Genomic DNA, 19672 nt, shown 5'->3' with positions numbered 1-19672 from the left:
CAAGATTCTCAAAACTCATGAAAGGATTATACAACTCAAATGACCATTTCGAATTATCACCACCACATATCTCATCAATAACACTTTTTGAGTAAAACATGTTAGAGACAATTGATTATTGAAAATTGTAGGCAAGGATGCACATTTCAAGATCAAATCAACACAACTTCAATACCACAATGAAGAGAAAAACTTTTATATTAATAGATAAAAATAAAAAGTTATGTACACTATCATCAAGTGTAAAATACAACCCAAAAACAAATACATATATCAAAATCAAATAAGAAGTCAACTACACCATCATCAAGTTAAAATTACAACCCAAAAATAAATCAATGTATCAAAATTAAATTTACAACCAAAATGAAATAACTTCCTCTCCATAAAAACAAATGCATTGTCCTCAATGCCATAAAAATTAATGAAGAGAATAAGGAAGGAGTGAGTAAGGAATTCCCCTATAGAGCTAAGCACGAGTAGAAGTCTTGCTCACTAGTGTGTCCTTATTTTGGGTATCGATGCCCATATAATTTCCATCACCCGAGGTCAGTCCAATGGGCTCCTCATTCGGTTCAAACCTACTAGAGCCAATGATGGAAGTGTCATGAAAGAATACATCCATCATCACATGCACAAGCACCTTCTCTAATTCGTCTATCTCAGCATACGGGTCAATCATTTGAACATCGACATCATGCTCCACTTCTACACCTAACTCATCCTTATTAGTCTCAGAGGTATTAGAATCATCTTGAGCAACATGCTCAACATATCTGATCATAGAAGCCATAGGAATCTCAGTAGATGTTCCCACGGGGGAGGAACATCAACCCATAACATCAATATTGTAACACCACAGAAGTATAAAAGTGATTGGAAGTTGAATTGGAAAGGAAATGTTATAGAAATTTGCTAGTGCAATTGGTTTACAATGGAAAAGTACAAACCACACTTGGTTCCATGGTTAGTAGTTTTTGGTCGTAGTTGAGATTCCAAGTTTGAAAAAATGTCATGTATCAGTAAAGACTCCACAAGCCAACACGATGGTTAGCGGAAAATTAAATAACTCATGGATTGAGATTTAGATTTTTCAGTACTTTGGGGTACGACTAGCCACTACGCACCATAGAAGGGAGTAAAATCCATACTTGGACATTAGTGGTTTGTAGCTTGAGGTCCAGGCCTAAGTCCAAGGCTCAGTGCACGAAGGAGTTGTACCAGTCGTGGTTGGTTTGACGGTTCATGGCCGAGTTTTTGAGTTTCGATCAGTAAGTTGGGGTTTCAGAATCTCATTTGACGGATGACCAATACAGTTTGTAGAAGTATGTACGAACCGTATATAGGCTCATAAAGTCTTTTTGGTAGAATTTCCTTAGGGTTATTTTGGACCTTTTCTACTCTTTTAATTCCTAAAACACATCATTTCTAGAGTATTCCTAAGATCTGTGACCCTTTCTAAGGAAAAAACCATCCCCATTCACCCTCAAACACCCAAAAACTCTCAAGTCTTCTTCTTCAAGTTCAAGTCTCCTTTTCTGATTTTCAAGCTAGGTTTACATCACAAGGTGTGTTGGAATTTCATCAATGGGTCCTTTCTCCCATTGAGTACCCAAATAAACCCTATTTCTACTTATGATTTCTACCTAAATTTCTAGGGTTTTCATGATTTTTTATAAGTTCAAGGCTCTAAAGTTTCTGTCCATGAATGATCCTATTATGCATGATTTGAACATATTATAATGTTTTCAATAATGTTATATGAACCCATGCTATATGTATGTATTATAAATTGAAGTACTTACGAATCAATTATGCTCTTAGATAACACATCAAACATGTCTTCTTAATTTGAATGCTTGTGACTGAAGTAATTCTTACAATGAAAGTGGATCATGATTTAGATGCTTTAGATAAGTGCCTCTTATTCATTGATTATGTTATGAAATCATGATATTTAAAAGTAGCTAATCTTATGATTTTGAGTCTCATGATTGATTTGGTTTTACTAGATTCTTAGCATTTCAAGGACTATCAATATGTTTTGATTATTCATCTATTCTAATGGGACTTTACATAACACCGAATTGACATTGGAATGGAGGTTCACCCGCTAGTAGAGGTATGAGAAATTTACTAGAACCCCTTGTCTCGGAACTACGTGCCACTGTAGGATTAGATGAGTTAACCATTAGTAGAGGATTGACTCCTTAGTTTGTCACCCATTAGAAGAGGCTTGACTTTTGCTAGTGGATCCTCCTATGATAAACATTATGGTCCTTATCTACGCAAGTAGGACACTGTAGTTTTGGTGTGGTAGTAGCACACTGAACTACATGTTATAGCTCATATGGTTTATGTCGGTTAACAGTATTTCCGACAAAAGAATATGATTCTCACATATTATATGACTATAATTATGACTTCTACTTATGACATGATTTTCAGTATATTAGATTGACCTTGTACTATTTTCTATCACCTCAACTTATCAGATTATGTCTCGTTAAGTTGGTCATGCATTATCATGTTCTAATATTTATCACATTATTATGTTTATACTCATGCATCTTTCCTCATATTTTGAGTACTGACTACTTACATATCTTGTGTATATTGATTTATAATATAGTGTGACGACTCAAAGTACATCCTAATCGTAACATGGCGTATAGGACATCGAGAGAACCTATACAAACCACTTAACATACATATACAAGATAATAGAATCTTAAAGAGTTCAAAAGAAATTTTATATCATAAAGAGAGTTTGACAAAAGTAGTGAAAGTCTAACATAAGTCTCAAAGCAATTTATTACATCATAGGAGTGATTGAGACGTTACCCATACATCATATAAAAAATCCGAAATAAAAACACATGAAATCAGAAAAAGAGTCTCAGTCCTCAGAACATAAGGACTGACCAATCTCTTAAAAAACTCCAAGGATCAATCTAGCCACGAGTGTGGTTGGTAGGAGCGTAGGACTCTACAATGGTGAAATAATGTAGGTAAGAGTATGTGTTGGTACATCAAATGTAACAAGTATTATAGAAATGTATAAGAGTCATGAAGTCATACTAAAATGACTTTATATGAAATGCAATGACCAAACTAGAACATAAAATAATCATGTTAGAAAACATAAGTCATAATCATGGTCAATGCAAGCTAAACATCTTTAAAACATATTTGATATACTTCTAGAAGTAATCTTAGTTCATTATTATGGAAAGTTTGCAAATACCCGACAAAGACCATGTGAGCTATAACATGGAATATAGTTTCTATCCCACACCAAGAACAACTGTCCTTACTTTCCAAGGTAAGAACCATAACTTTCTAGCTTAAGTGGATCCACTAGCTTATATCTATCTCAGACAAACCTATTGTGGCACATAGTTATGGGACATATGTAACTGCCACTTGTTTTACATGTTTTCATATTTAGTACATCTTTGTACTACCCATACTATTGCCTATATTTATCCAAATATAGGGACCGACCTTACAGATTCACACTTCTACGGCTAGGATCTCATTTAGAAGATTGAAGTTGGTGAGTCCTCATATTTTGGAACTTGATGTAGGGGCTACGCATTGATCTATCCTATGTACTAGATGGCTTTGAGATGATGTTTAGATTTCTGCTTTTCTTTAAAAAATGTTTATATGTTGAAACTGTCTCTGTATATCTTGTATTCTATTTTCTTGTATGATGAATGCTAAGTGGCTTGTATTAGGCCTCTCAGAGTCCTATACATCATGTTACGCCTAGGAGCTACCTTTGGTCGTGATAGTACGATAGCTAAACTTAATACTTTTACAAGTGCAAATGAACAAAGTGTAAGTGATAGATTGAATTTATGTGAGCCTAATGTTTCTTTACCATGTGTTGGTAATGTACATATTGAGAGTGTGGATACACTAATTGATTCTATTGTTGACTAAATTGATTCTTCTGGTAAGATCGATTTGTGTCCACCTAGTGTTGACACCCATGCTTTGAGGGATAGTTAATTATCATGTGATAGTTGTGTTGATCAACTTGAATTTGAGTGTAGTTCACTAATTGAGGAATCTTTTGATGTGATTAAGGAACCTCACTTTGGTGATACTTATAAAAATATTGCTCATTTAAATAGAAGTGACTCTTTGAGCATACCTTTTGTGGAAGATCCTATTACTTTTTTGCTTATAGAGATCATGTGCTTAAAAATGCTTTGAAAAATGATATGTGTCTTCTTTAGACTGAACATACATGTTTTAATTCTCCCCTGGTGGTTGATCATTCCCTCTTTATGTACATTATCTCTTTTGAAAATGATGAAATCACTTCTAGTGGTGTAAATCATGAGAGTAGTGTAGTTCTTGATAGCTATATTTTTTTTATAGTAACCCACTATGGTGTGAAATTTTTCCTCCCAAAGATGGAAATCTCTTATTTGAAGATGAGAGTACTCTTGTGGGGAAGGATTATGATTAGAAGTAAGGTGGTATGTGTTTTCCCATTTCCTCTTCTTCTTGGTGTGTTCCAGTTCTTAATGGTATGACCAATGATTTTGAGCCTATTAGTAGTCATACCTATAAAAACTCCTTAGACGATGTTGTTTTGTGAAACACCTTTCTCTGTTACTTGTTTACATATGATGATGCTTACACTTTTGAGTGGAGTATGTTTTTCGATGGTAAGAGTGCCAATGGACAAAAATGGGGTACTTGATCCCAGTTCATGTATTTCCTTTCCATTTGACACTGATAGTGAGTTGAATTATGGAACTTATGTAGTGATGGTTGGTCGAAATGACAACATAATTTTGATGAATTTGTTGACACCTTTCCCTATGATGAAAAGTCCTTCTTGAGGGTTTACAATCCACTTGAGGGGCCTATGTTTTGTATGGGGAAGGGTAGTTTCCTAAACCCCTTTCTTTAGTATCACTTTGAGTATGATCTTATTGATTGTGCATCTTGTGGGGGTAGGGGTTATTTTTCAAGAGAAGGTGAAGTTTATCTTAAATTCATCATCATGTCTTTGTGTGTTCCATCTTGTGATGTAATGAGTGCTAGGATCCTTGAACCTAGTTGTGATCTTGCTTATAGGAACACCTTAGAGGACCCGAGTGGGCATGGCACCTTCCTCTAATAGCCTTTTGCATATGATGAGTCTCATGCTTGAGTTAAAGGTGCATTGCATTTGGGTTGGGGTACCATTAAGATCTATACTTGTTTGTATGACTCAATTATGTGGACTAATTATCATTTTGACCCTGGTGTTGGCTTAAATTGTGATAAGTGTGGTAGTAACACTTTCTTTCTTTCATATGATTCTTACTTGGTGTTGATAGGGGTCAAGTATAAAAATATTCCCAACACAAGTTGGCAAACATACCTCATTCAAGCACATAGGATCAAGTAATAAGAGTTGGTAAGAATTACATTTTTGAAGTTAACTATCACATTGGATGGAGTCTTAACTTGAGTTAACACTGTTTATCACTTTGCACTTAGGTATGAGGGTGTTCATGTGCTACTAGACTTAAAAGGAGAATTGTGCTTGTTAAAATGTGGAACCAATGAGGGTTTACATGTGTTTTTGCCTAAGTGTAATGGTTCCTTCACTCTTCCCTTTGGTGAAAGTCTCTTGAGTAGCAAAGTATCTCTTGTTTTGATGGGTTACACTCCCTTTGTTGATCATTTTGATTCTTGGTTATATGCTAAGTTTGTGCATCCTTGGAATGGTGATAGAATAGTTATTGCTAACAATAACCCTCATGCCATGAGGATCTTGTTGTTATTTGCCTTCCCTATGGTTTTGCAAGGTTTGTATTCGAGGACGAATCCTTTTCAAGAAGGGAAGAATGATGCAATCCATATTACCTCAAGGCCACTCACTCCAAGCCAAGTTTAGGAGCTTAAATGTATAGAAGGACTATTCACAAAGATGAAGGTTCTTGAACTTGAGTTGATGACAAATAGGGGACTCCATGCCTCGAATAGTAACATACACTCTTGGAAGGAGCTCCCAATTGAGCAATACAATGTTAGGATGATATCTTGGAGTGTGGGAGGTCTAACGAAGCAAGGAAGAGCAAGTGAAGAAGCTGCAACATTCGTGGAGCTAGAGGTCACTTCGGCGACTCGCCTAATGGCTTAGTCGAGGGCTCTAAGATCGCCTAAAGTTCTAGGGATCTATAGAGAAGATCCAATTTGACAATTGGATTGGTGACTCGCCGAGTCCCTTAGGGGAGAACGACCCAGCTAACCCTTCTCCTCATTTGGGCTATTTTTAGGCTCTTATATAATAATGGCCTAAAACTGTAAATAACAAGTATAGGTTCTCTTTTAGGTAGACTATTTTTAATATGGATGATTGATGAATTGGATCTCCTTTGAGAGACTTGAGAGTTTGGTGATGCTTTTATTGAACATTGTTTGGAAATGGGAGTTGCTTGGAGATTTAATTTCCTTGGGGTCATCATAAGAGATTCGGTACTTGATTTGGATTAATATACATTTAGGTTGCTTTTGATTTCCTTTTCTTTTGTCAATCTATTTATCTAGATTCGGCGCTTGTTTAGGGATTGCAATTGGAGGTTTTAGGATTTAATACATCCTTTAGTTGCCAATTGTTCCTTCTCTTGTATCTCTTCTTCTATTTTTATTTCCTGTCTTTGATTTCCCCATTTTCATTCGTAATTCTTAGAGAGAATTACATCAATAACTAAGACGCATGAACCAAAAGAGTAAAATATGAAGATCTAAATAATTCAAGCTTGAGCAGGAACAGAGGGTAAGAGATGAGGATAACAGGATATCATATAGGCCTGGGCCTCCCAAGTAGCACCTTCAACTAACTGATTCGTCCAAAGAACATTACGAAAGCAACTTCTTTATTTTTTAACTTCCGAACTTGCCGGTCTAAAATCTCAACTGAAACTTGTTCATAAGAAAGACTATCCTTTATACCAAGACTCTCCAATGATACTATAGCTGCTGAATCACCGACACATTTCTTCAACAAGGAGACATGGAAAACTAGATGCACTGATGCCAAGTCATTAGGTAAATCAAGTTCATAAGCAACTTTACCGATCCGCCTCAAAATCTCTTATGGCCCCACATAACAGGGACTAAGTTTCTCTTTCTTTCTAAATCTCACCATACCCTTCATGGGAGAAATTTTAAAATAGACTGAATCATCTACATCAAACACAAGGTGTCTTTTTCTAACATCGGCATAGGACTTTTGTCGACTTTGAGTCTTTTTCAACCTTTCTCTAATAAGCCAAATGTTCTCTATAGCTTCATGTACCAATTCAGGTCCTATCCAAGAAACTTCACGCACTTCAAACTAACCAATAAGAGATCTACACTTCCTACCATATAGTTCCTGAAATGGAGCCATAACAATGCTTAAATGATATCTATTGTTATATGAAAACTCAATCAAAGGCCAATGATCATCCCAATTTCTCTTAAAGTTAATTACGCGAGCTTTCATCATATCTTTCAAAGTTTGGATAGTACGCTCCGTTTCCCCATCTATTTGAGTATGTAGGGCCGTATTAAGCTTAACACGAGTACCAAGCCCCTTTTGGAAAGATTTCCAAAACTAAGAAGTGAATTGGGAACCCCGATCGGAGATAATGGGTAAGGGCACTCCATGAAGCCTAACCATTTCTCTCACGTACAACTTAGCATGGTCCTCCGCCGATTAAGAAACCTTGATGGGAACGAAATGTGCCAATTTTATCATTCAATCCACAATAACCCAAGTTGAGTCATGTTGTTTCCGGGTGCGGGGTAAACCAACAATGAAGTCCATATTCAAATCTTCCCACTTCCAAGTAGGAATACTGATATCTTGGGACAAACCTCCCGACTTTTTATGTTCAACTTTCACTTGTTGACAATTAAGACACTTAGCCATAAATTTCGCACTATCCTTCTTCATCCCATTAAACCAATAGACCTCCCGCAAATCAAGGTACATCTTTGTGGCTCTCAAGTGAATGGAATCTCAAGAACTATGAGCTTTTGATAAGATTTACCCCCATAGGTCATCATCATTGGGAACACACAAACAACCCGGGTATCGAAGCACTTCTCAAGCACCACTTCCTTCAATTCGACCAAATTCGGATCAACACCTTGCTTGTCCTTCAGATCTGACACAAAACACGATTCTAAACCATTATAGACCATAACACCACCTTTGGTGGAGACAACTAATCGAACACCCAATCGGGCTAATCTAGGAACATCACGAACCAACTCCTTCTTATCATCTTTAATATGAGCAACACTACCCATTGATTACCGACTAAGAGAATCCGCCACCATATTCGCCTTGTTTGGGTGATAGACAACACCCATGTAATAATCCTTTAGTAACTCAAGCCACCTTCTTTGGCAAATATTTAGTTCTTTCTGTTTGAAAACATATTGCAAACTTTTGTGGTTGGTAAAGGTATTAACATGAACACCATATAATTAATGCGTCCAAATCTTTAAAGCAAACACAACCACCACTAGTTCTAAGTTATAGGTAGGATAGTTCTTTTCGTGAATCTCAAGCTGCCTTGAAGCATAGGCAATGACTTTCCTATTTTGCATAAGGACACATCCTAACCCAATTCGTGAAGCTCCACAATAAAAAAAAACCCATCGGTTCCCTCCGGTAAAGTCAACACCGAAGCGGAAGTAAGTCTATCCTTCAATTCTTGAAAACTCTTTTCACAAGCTTCCGACCATAAGAATTTGACTTTATTTTGGGTCAATGCTGTTAATGTTGAGGCAATTGAAGAAAACCCTTCCACAAACAATCTATAGTAGCCGGATATACCCAAGGAACTTCTAATATTAGAAGGGGATAGAGGTCTACCTCAATACACTTTCCGGAAACAATGTGACCAAGAAAAGCCATGGATCTCAACCAAAATTCACACTTACTAAGCTTTGCAAAGAGTTATTGGTGCTTGAGGACTTGTAACATAATCCTCAAATGTTTGGTATGCTCGTCTTTACTCCTTGAATAGATCAAGATATCTTCAATCAACACAATCACGAACATATCAAGGTATTGTCTAAACACTTTATTAGTCAAATCCATAAATGTTTCCGGAGAATTAATCAACCCCAATGACATTACCAAAAACACATAATGACCATATCGAGTATGAAAAGCCATCTTTGGAATGTCATCTTTCATCACCCTCAATTGGTGATAACCCGACCAGAGGTCAATCTTAGAGAAGTAACTTGCTCCTTGTAGTTGATCAAGCAAATCATCTATCCTTGGAAGATGATACTTATTCTTAATGGTAACCCTATTTAACTGACGCTAGTCGATACATATACAAAGTGAACCATCTTTCTTTCGAACAAATAAGACTGGAGCACCCCATGGAGAGATACTCGGTCGAATGAAACCCTTCCAACATATATTTCAATTGCTCCTATAATTCCTTAAGTTCTGTTAGAGTCAATAAGTAAGGAAAGATAGAGATAGGGAGTAGGTCAAAACCAAAGTTTATTTCCCTTCCGGGAGGTACATCGACTATATAATCAGGAAATACTTCTGGAAATTCATTTACAATGGAGACCGACTCAAGAGTAGGGGTTTCAGAATCCGTATCCCTCACCCAAACTAGAAGGTATATGCAACCCTTATAAATCATCTTTCTAGATTTAAGATAAGAAACAAACTGACCTTTCAGCATAGAATTTTCCCCTTTCCACTCTAGGATAGGCTCACTCGGAATTTGAAACTTGACTTCTCGGGTTCTACAATCAACAGAAGCATGAAATGAATACAACTGATCCATACCAAGGATAACATCCAAATCTAACATATCAAGCTCTACAAGATCAACATGAGTGACTTTATGGGATGAGGAGAGTGATGATTTCTATAGACTCTATTAGTCATAATAGATTCATCAATAGGAGTATAGATGAAAAAATGGTCTAATAACATATCCAGAAGAATATCAAACCTCATAGCCACATATGATATCATAAAAGACAAGGTAGGATCGGGATCAAGCAAAGCATAAACATCAAGATGAAATACTTTCAACATACTGGTAACCATATCTGGAGAACCCTCTTGATCATGACAAGTTTAGAGTGCATAAAATATGTATCGCTTCTTACTCCCACTAGAACCTTCCAAAGGGTAAGGTTGAGCCCATCGACAATTTCCTCCTACATTCTTAACAACTAAGGGACAATCCCTTATCTTATTATCTGCCTTGCCACAACCAAAACACATATCAGAACCGGCTAGGCAGTTTCCCTAATGCTTTGTTCCACATTTTGCACAAGTAGACGATGAAGATCCACCACCATTTCCTCCTTGAGTTTTAGGGTTAGACACCCTATCTTTGTTGAATTTAGGAGGAGCATTGGGGGAACTTTGTCCGGAAAATGTCACGACCCAGGGGTACACCCTAGTCTTAACATGGCATACAAGACCCCAAGAGGCCTCATATAAGCCACTAAGCTTTCATAACATAAGATAGTAGAAAATACGATATTTCTAAAAAAATTCGCACAATCAAAGTGTTCATATCAAAAGCAGAAGTCGATTACACTTTGTCTCAAAACCATCTAAAACATGAATATCTTGGGACACAACCCAACAATAATTCTCAAAACATAATATGAAAAGACATAAAAGAAATGGCGGCCAAATTCTCGAATGCTATGATGAGTCACCAATATTCAAGCTTGCTTTCTACAAAGATCCTAGCCATGGGGATGAGAGTCGAGATCACAAACCTTACATTTGGATAAGAAATGTAGGCAAACGTATGTGTTAGTACAAACATGTACTAAATATGATAGCTTGCATAAACATCAACATAAGGATAAGAGTTAGACAATATAAGTCATAAGCATAATCAATGCGCATAATAGAACATATCAACATAAGAGGAATACTCCTTGAAGTAACCTCAAAACATACTTAACCAAACAATGGGAAATCCTCCACTTATCTTACTCATCATAGTAGGCAACCTTAGGCCATCATCCAAGATCATCACATATCATAACATGTGAATCTCATCTTAAAAACATACATACGATACTTCCTTGAAATAGCCTTGTTTCATCATAACTATTCTAAACTTGATGGAGAGTAGTCCATTCTTAGTTGTTCTTAATATCCATGGAAGGCACGTCATCTTGCAAATCTAAGCTAAGTCATTGCCCATGGAAGAGCACATCATCATGGCAATCCAACTTATCCATGGGAAGGTGCCATCTTACCAACCCAAGCTACGATGGAAAGGTATCATCTGCTCACAAATCCAAGGTACCATGGAGGCATCACATTACCAATCCAAGCTACCATGAAGTGGTATCATCTTACCAATTCAAGATACCCATGGAGAAGCACCTCATTATGATAATGCAAGCTATCCATGGAGAAGCACCTCATTATGCTAAACCATGTTATCCATGGAGAAGTTTCTCATTATTATAATCCAAGCTATCCATAGAGAAGCATGTCATTATGCTAAACCAAGCTAGGTCTTATTATCATGGTTCATAAATCCTTTGATTCATTTTAGGTGAGCAAGCCTTTCAACCTAGAATCATTCTATGTGAGGAAACCTTTCACATTCATACATTCATAAAGAAAATCATGTGGGTAAATCCCTTTCACAACAATTCTATACAATAATCAACCATTATCATATTAGATTTACTCTTAAAGCCCTAATGATCATAATTCATCATACATGGCTCAATGTCAAGACAATTTTAATCATAATCATAATTATGCTTCAATCTCAAACGACTTCTAGTGTGTCTCATCAATCCTATAAGAATATATCTAAACCACAAATTCTTCTTTCATGGCATAAAACCCATTTATATCAATTAATCTTTCTAGACATGGGTTAAGAATGGGTACATATAAATTCATCCTAAAAATATGTAATCCTATCAACTCATGCATAAACAGTCATAACCCAATCATTTGGATCAACATTCATCAATACCCATAACATTAGAAGAAAACCCTAACTCAAATTGGGGAATTTCTACCTTTCAATTGGGGAGTCTTAGGTACTCCATGGAAAAAAGGATTCCATGGATGAAAAGCCATCATACCTTGATAACAAAGACACCAAATGTTTGAGGAATGGAGACTTGACCTTGATCCTAGCTCTAACTCATTCTTCTTCTTCAAGTTCTAGAGAGAGAAATATTTGAGAGAAGAACTTTGGGATTTCTTTTGGGTTTTGGAAATAATGACTTGGATGGGATAGTTTGGGGTTAAAATCACTTATATAGGGGTCCTAGGCTTGGGTAAAACGACATAGTATTAATCTAATTAAAACCGGAAAAGACACTAAAGACCCCAACCAGAAGTTGTCGCACCACTCTTCACGAGTGACCTTATGAGCCGTCAAGGGTCACACGGCCCGTAGTGGTGCCCGTGGTCTCTTGAACATTGCCTTGGCTTTACACCACGTACCTCCCTAATACTAGTTAAGGACCACGACCTCTCCCACGGCCCATAATGGCCTTCACGAGGTGTCTAGTGGCTCAAGGGGAGGGTCTCTTTTTTGGGCAGTTTGTCTAGCTCACTGCCTAGCTTACCACGCTTATCACCACGACCCGTGGTGTAACACCCCGTAAAAACTAGTAAGACCTAGCTAATGCTTGACAAAATCTAGTAGGTGAAACTAGAGCCTCACATGTGAGTTTGAAGTTGGAAACTTGATTAAATGGTTTCCCGAGTGAAGGTTGAGGAATTTAGGGGTCAAACGTCAAGACATGACTATAACGCCTAGAAACTAGTAAGTTGAACAAGTTAGTCGTAGAGACTTTCGTAGGAGTTTTAGAGTGTCATATGAGGGTTAAAACTTGACGAAGTGACTTCCGTAATTAGAATGACATGTTTAGGGGTTAAACTTCTGGGTACGACCTTCCAAGGAGCACCCAAGGGGTCCTTGAGGAGGACCTCAACATTGTCCAAAAAGCTATTAAAACAACTTGGAATCACGAGTGGCAATGACAAATCGTCAATGGACCGACATCCCATGGGTTGGGGTCGTGGGTCAGAAGTTGGTCTAGGGAGTCATGGCCTCCACTTTTGAGCCTCAGCCATGGACCACGGAGCAACAACACGCTCTGTGAACCCATCCACTGTCCGTGGATGGGCTCCGTGGTTTGGGTAGTTTCAGGTGACTTTTAGTTTAAGTTAGGGGTTTGGGAATTAGTTAGGTGTTTAATTATTTTAGTCTAGGTTCATTTCATACGGATTTAATAGACCAATATAAACAATTTTAAGACATTAAAACACTTCATTAACTCATTATAACCCAAGACCCCAAATCAAAACCCAACTACCCTTCTCTCCCAAAATCTTCTCTCTAGAAACTCCATTGAAGAACCTAGAAGGAAACCAAGTTAGAGCTTGAAGAAAGAAGCTATTCACTACGAATGTGGAAGGATTCTACACTTAAGGTATGGGAGTTATTTATTCTTGGTTAGCTATCACCAAGAAGCCCCTTCAACTATGTTTTCAAATTCTCCAAATCTAGGGTTTTCAAATCCAGTCATGGTTCTTCTTCCAAAACGAATTCAATTGTTTAATTAAGGTTTATTATGATTGATTTTGATGATTTATGATTGAATTAGTGAAATATTGGTGATTTTTGATTAAAATCTCTCTTGGACCCATGATTGATTGGTGTGGCTTGATTGATCATGGAAGCTTAATGATCAATTGTGTCTAGGTTTATTATGTTGTTGAATCATGATGTGTCTCTATATAACATGGTAATTCTAGTAAGTTAGGGTTGATCTTGATTCTTAGCCTTGAAGGGCAACTTGCTAGGGTTGTATATATTGATGAAGATTGTATATGAACTTGCTGATCCACTTGAAAGGTGGAGGTGATTAATTATGATGTAATTGCATGATCTAAGTATGATTTTACATATATACTTGACTAAACTAATATTTCTAAGGTTAATTGATATAGTCTAGGGTTGTGCCACGAAAGAGGCTAATTGAGGTTTTAAATGTGATCCTCCAAGAATGATGAAGTTCTCAATGTAATGCCTTAGACTAGATCACCTAGACTTGAATTGGTTAAGGGTAATTCTTCTAAACATGAATTAACTTGATCATGATATCATGTGTATGCTTGTGAATACTTGAAGTATAAAGTGTCAATCATGATGTGATTAATGTATTGATGAGTTGTTGGATCATAGTATTCCCTTATCTATTGTTTGATATGTATCTGGGATGAGTTGGTCCATAGCCCTTGATGGGCATATTGTGATGGTTTTTTCATGTTGATAATATTGTGTGTGAACTCATGATTTACTTAGAAGTTGATGGTCCTATGAATATTGGGTATATTGAAGTATTGTTGAAAGGCCATTCTTCCCTTACCCTTACATTTAATTGTGAATGAAGTGTCCATTATTATAATGTTGTTCTTTTGTCATTGCAAGGACAATTACACACACTCACACACTCCATGCATAAACATGATCATGATGTATCAGTGGTGTTAATTAAAAGTATAGTTCTCATATGCACCTTTACACATTACTATGCATGAAATGTAAATTACCATGTTGATTCTATTGTGTTGATTGAAAGTGCATTGTCTTGAGAACACATGATCTCGGTGTGAAAGTTATACCCACTAATGTTGATTCTAAGGTTCAAAGTACATCCTCACCTTTAATGAATCTACCAGCTATTTTGATGAATTGTATTGAACGAAGGATAAAGTATCTCCTTCACACATGTAGATACAATTTAAATACTATCAATGTATAATTTGGGAAATAATGTTTAGCACCGATTGGATATCAACAATGAGTTAAAGGCCCTTCCGCTAATGCAATAGGTTTTGTCGTCTTAGTGAACTCATGAGATGGGAACTCCTCCGGTAATGCAAGATGTAGAGTTTCTAGAAGCAATCTCCGTATCCCATAATTACGTGCCAACATAGGACTTAACTAGTGGATCCACCTTATACATATATATTTAGTTCTACCTTAGGAAAGTAGGACACCCTCTTTTCGGTGTGGGGGTAAAACACCGGATTCCATGTAGCTCACATGGTCTATGTCGGTTGTGACAACTTTTTCCTAAATAATAAAGATAATGAAAGAAACACGAATTAGACTATGACTTCTTAATGAGATTTACTTAGTAAGAATGGGGGTATGGGACTTCACTTCTACATTGCACAAATAGACTTAGTAGGATGACATAGGATGGTTCCTTTGAATTATGATGAGATTTGTATACACGCATGTATATTGGATGGATAGTTGTTATGAATGACTATCCATATAATTTAAGTAATGTACATGACTATCTCCTTATTTGTGATTATTAAATATAATGAGGTTTAAGGATGAACTGCATGAGCTTGGTGGGGTTGGTATTATGGGATGCCAACCACACTTTGCACAAGTGTTCCTTAGGGGTTACCAAGGTAATGGATTTACCATAAAATGTGATATTGTCTTGTGTTGTACATTGTAAATGAATGTTAGTTACCATACATTGCACAAGTATTTCTTAGGGGTTGCTTATGTGATGATTACTTAATGATGAGATGATCTTGGTATTTGACTTGTATTACCTTGTGATTGGAGGCTATGTATTGTGAAGATTGGGATTTGTATTGTGTTGATGTTTGAGACTATACTTATTATTATAATGATATCATCATGTTGTAAGGAAATATATGTAAGTTGCCTTATTGGTTGCATTCTCCAACTATTTCAAAGATGATCTTCAAAAATGGCATATAGCATGATTTAAAATGAAGTATCCCTTTTCATGCATGTTTTAATGATTTTGTGCATGGCTTCCACACTTAGTACTTTTTGTGGTAATCCCTTCTTCTTACATTTTCTATAAGTGTAGGCTTTGCAGATATTGGATTTCATCCTCGTGACTAGGTTCATAGGAGATCAAGAAGAAGAAGATTGGTGAATCCTCATTGTATTCGAGGGCTCAACCACATGTCCTTTGTTGTCTTTACTTTTATGTTTTTTACTTTTGTAAGGGTCGTGTCTCTATGTTTGTATTAAAGCATTTTATTCCTAGTTTAATAGATGGTTTGAGACATAGTGTCATAAATACTCTTTTATTTTTATAAGACACTTCGATTGTAAGAAAGTTTTAGATTTTCCGCATTATTTTCTATGTCTTATGTAATGATGATGCTAGAGGCTTGTAGGAGACCTCTTCGGGGTCAAGTACACCGTGTTACATCTTGGTGTTATCCTTGGGTCGTGACAAACGTGGCATTAGAGCCTAAGGTTTTTGGGATGGTTTTTAGGATGTCTCAAACCACATCTAGTAGGGTCTTGTTCATAAATGTGAAGCGCGCCACATTTTATGAAAAGGAGGCTATCGGATGTTAGGAAAAACTTCACTTCTTCATTCTTTAGTCGTGCTATAGAGCATAAATTCATAAGGTCTTTCTCCTATTCCTTATCAGATGGTCTTTAGGGTATGACCACTTAAAGAGCTTTTGCTACAAGGAGTGAGGGAGAAAGGTTGGTTGTGATGCCAATTATGGCTATGTGACTTGTGAAATTTGAGGTAATAGTTTTTGATATTGCCTTTAGTGTTAATAATATTTCATAGTTGCCTTTGTGTTATGAAGGTTGGTTAGAAGAATTTGGGTAGGCTTACTCCCAAGGGGGAGATAGTGTGCCTACCTAGCAAGGTGATTGTGAGGTTATGTTTAGTTGATAGTAGAACCCGTATAGTCAAATTGTTAGTTCCCGAATGAACTTATTCTAGAGTGGAAAATGGGGGAAATTCTATGCCATAAGTCTGAATTATGTTGTGTCTTGAAGTTGACCTTAGGGTACATGTACCACCTAGTTGAGGTAAGGAAAAAAAGTTTAAGTGTTGACCAATTCCAAAGAGTTAGTTGTCTTTTAAGATTGATCTTAAGTATGGTCATTTTGAGTAGGGTGCGTAGATAATACATAGACATGGTTGGTTGGTAGATCCCACCAAAGGTGATAATAAGCGATGAAATGGTCTAGAATTGTCTTGATCCAACCTTAGTAGTATTGAAAGAGACAAAGGTTTCATGGACAAAGCTCTTCTAGGTTCCCCTAAGATTTAACCCGAAAGGAGGTGTCTACCCCAAAATATGAAGGAGTGAGTCATAGTGGATCTTATGTGATTAGGCATACTTGTGGTAGGTGTAGAAAGAAACAGAATGGGAAGTGTCTAGCCGACACAAATGATTGTTATGGATGTGGTAGGAGTGACCACAAAATAAAAGATTTCCTGATACTTGCCACTAGGGGAAAGAAAAGGAAGAAAGTTAGGTCTGATGCTCTTCAAGATAGAGGTGAACAAGAGTATCCTCCTAATGTTGCTCCCGGTATGTGTTTCATGTTTATTTCTATTCCGGTAATACTTGTCTTTTGTGACTTGATAAATTGGATATGATGAACTTTTCTGTTGTCCTTAGTATTCATGGGTTTAATTATGAACATATGTGGTGGTTGGTATAACCCAACTTAGCACTAAAGAGTTCTAGGATGTGTTGGATTTTTGGTGGAATAGTGGTGCTTGAGTGGTGCCTATAGATGTTGAGTGAGTAGACTCCTTTAAAAGAGGATATAAGAGTAATCCTCCATGGTTTAGAATCATATTGTGTGATGTTGTAAAGAGTTTGTATAGGCTTACCCGAAGTGGGGGATAATGTGCTTGGATGGTAAGGTCATTGAGTGTCCTTGATGTTCATGAATTAGGCTTGCTTAAAAATCTCACCTTAAGAGGTGTAGTGAGTTTAGAAAGTTTAATCCCGTCTTGGTGGGATCATATGAGACTTTGAGTGGTGGTTGTAAGGTTGCTTGTGAGCAAGAGTACTTAGATGAGAACCTCTCCAATCAAGAAGTAGCAATTGGGATCTTAGACTGGCAAGTTAAGAAATAAAAGAATGAGAAAGTGCTTCCATGAAAATTTGGAGGAGTGGTATTTTAGTAAGGATGTTAGTTGAAGGTACTTAATTGGGAGGCCAAGGTCCAACGAGATGTCCCAATATCCTTATGTCCCCTTCTATTTCTCCTCTGGCGTTAGATGATAAGTTCTCATTGACTCATTTCATGATTTAGGAGTCTTGGATGTTATGTGTGCCCTATAATTTCCTTGTCCCAAAGTGTTACTTTTGTTAACCTTGGTAGGATTTGGATCCATGACTATTAGACCTCTATTGGTTTATGAGCCCGGTAAGGTTAAAATGAGCCTTGGTAAAGCTTGAGTTTGTTAGAAAGGAGTAATAATTGAGGTTTTTGTAAAAACAAAAGGAGCTTACTCCCAAGGGGGAGATCGTGTGCTTGAATAGAAACATTGATTGAAAGTCCCAATAGCCTCATCTTTTGTTCTATTCCTATTCTAGCTTGAGACCAAGAGTTCATTTTTGGGCTTGTTCTATATCTAGGGGTCATGAGTGTTTTAGAAATTTCCATGATCTCCTTATGTGTTGCATGTTTTTGAAAGATTCTTACTTTGTATAAAATGGATTTTTTCATGATTTACATGTTCCTTATGTTGTTGTGCATTCTGATATGGAGATGGCATATTTGACTTCATGAGATGATGTGATGAACTTGCTTTGTTGTGCTTTTGGTGAAATGGCACTTGGGCTCCATGTTGATTGTGTTGAGCTTTCTTTTTATGAGAAAATGTCATTCTCCCTATGATTTTGTGATTAATGATGTTTAGAAGTGATGGTATAGGCTCACTCCTAAGGGGGAGATGGTATGCCTAGCTAATAATGTTGTTATGTGCTTATATGTTGGCATGACTTCTTTATACAATGCATGTTCATGAAAACTTGTGTCTTGAAAGAAAATGAGTTCATGTGAATTGTTTCCCTGATGTTGTGGTGCTTTGAGTAAGATTTGCTTATTGTACTTCATGAGAAGAATAAATGGATATGTTTTAGTTAGGAGATGGTAGTTCCTCCTCGAATATGACAAGTAATGACAATCTCATGCATGAATAGGTTGTTTAAATATTGTTCATACTTCCTTGCATTGCATTGATCAAGTTGAATTGGAGTTGATGTTCCCTAGCTCCTTGAATGAGCGCACATTGTGAATAGTGTATTTTGAATTGTGCATTATTGTGATGTTTCATGCTTGTTTGGGCTGCTAGTCTTGAGTCTTTAATTCCATTAAGTGTTTCAAGTGTCATTCGAGGACAAATGTTCCTAAGAGGGAGATAATGTAACACCTCGTAAAAACTAGTAAAACCAAGCTATTGCTTGACAGAATCTAGTAGGTGAAACTAGAGCCTCACATGTGAGTTTGAAGTTGGAAACTTGATTAAATGTTGTTAAATGGTTTCCCGAGTGAAGGTTGAGGAATTTAGGGGTTAAAAGTCAAGACACGACTATAATGCCCGGAAACTAGTAAGTTGAACTAGTTAGTCATAGAGACTTTCGTATGAGTTTTGGAGTGTCGTATGAGGGTTAAAACTCGACGAAGTGACTCTCATACTTAGAATGAAATGTTTAGGGATTAAACGTCTGGGTATGGCCCCCCAAGGACCATCCAAGGGGTCCTTGAGGAGGACCTCAATATTGTCCAAAAAGATAACCAAGTTGGGCGGGGGGGGGGGGGGGGGG

At 36.9% G+C, this 19672-nt stretch overlaps 1 protein-coding gene across 1 annotated transcript in view; it reads right to left on the bottom strand.

Moving 5' to 3' along the window:
• Positions 1-8316, bottom strand: part of LOC125869762 (uncharacterized) — a 70099-nt gene extending 61783 nt beyond the window's left edge. The window contains exons 1-3 of the mRNA XM_049550202.1: positions 8055-8316; positions 6918-7047; positions 644-776 (exon numbers count right to left, since the gene is read on the bottom strand). Coding sequence (XP_049406159.1) covers positions 644-776; positions 6918-7047; positions 8055-8316 — 525 coding nt within the window. The remainder of the gene's footprint in view (positions 1-643; positions 777-6917; positions 7048-8054) is intronic.
• Positions 8317-19672: the final 11356 nt, after the last annotated feature.

The sequence above is a fragment of the Solanum stenotomum genome, chromosome 7 (assembly GCF_019186545.1).
Source record: "Solanum stenotomum isolate F172 chromosome 7, ASM1918654v1, whole genome shotgun sequence".
Lineage (NCBI taxonomy): Eukaryota > Viridiplantae > Streptophyta > Magnoliopsida > Solanales > Solanaceae > Solanum > Solanum stenotomum.
Note: the sequence above shows the minus strand (reverse complement) of the source record. Positions and strands in the feature narration are given on the sequence as shown.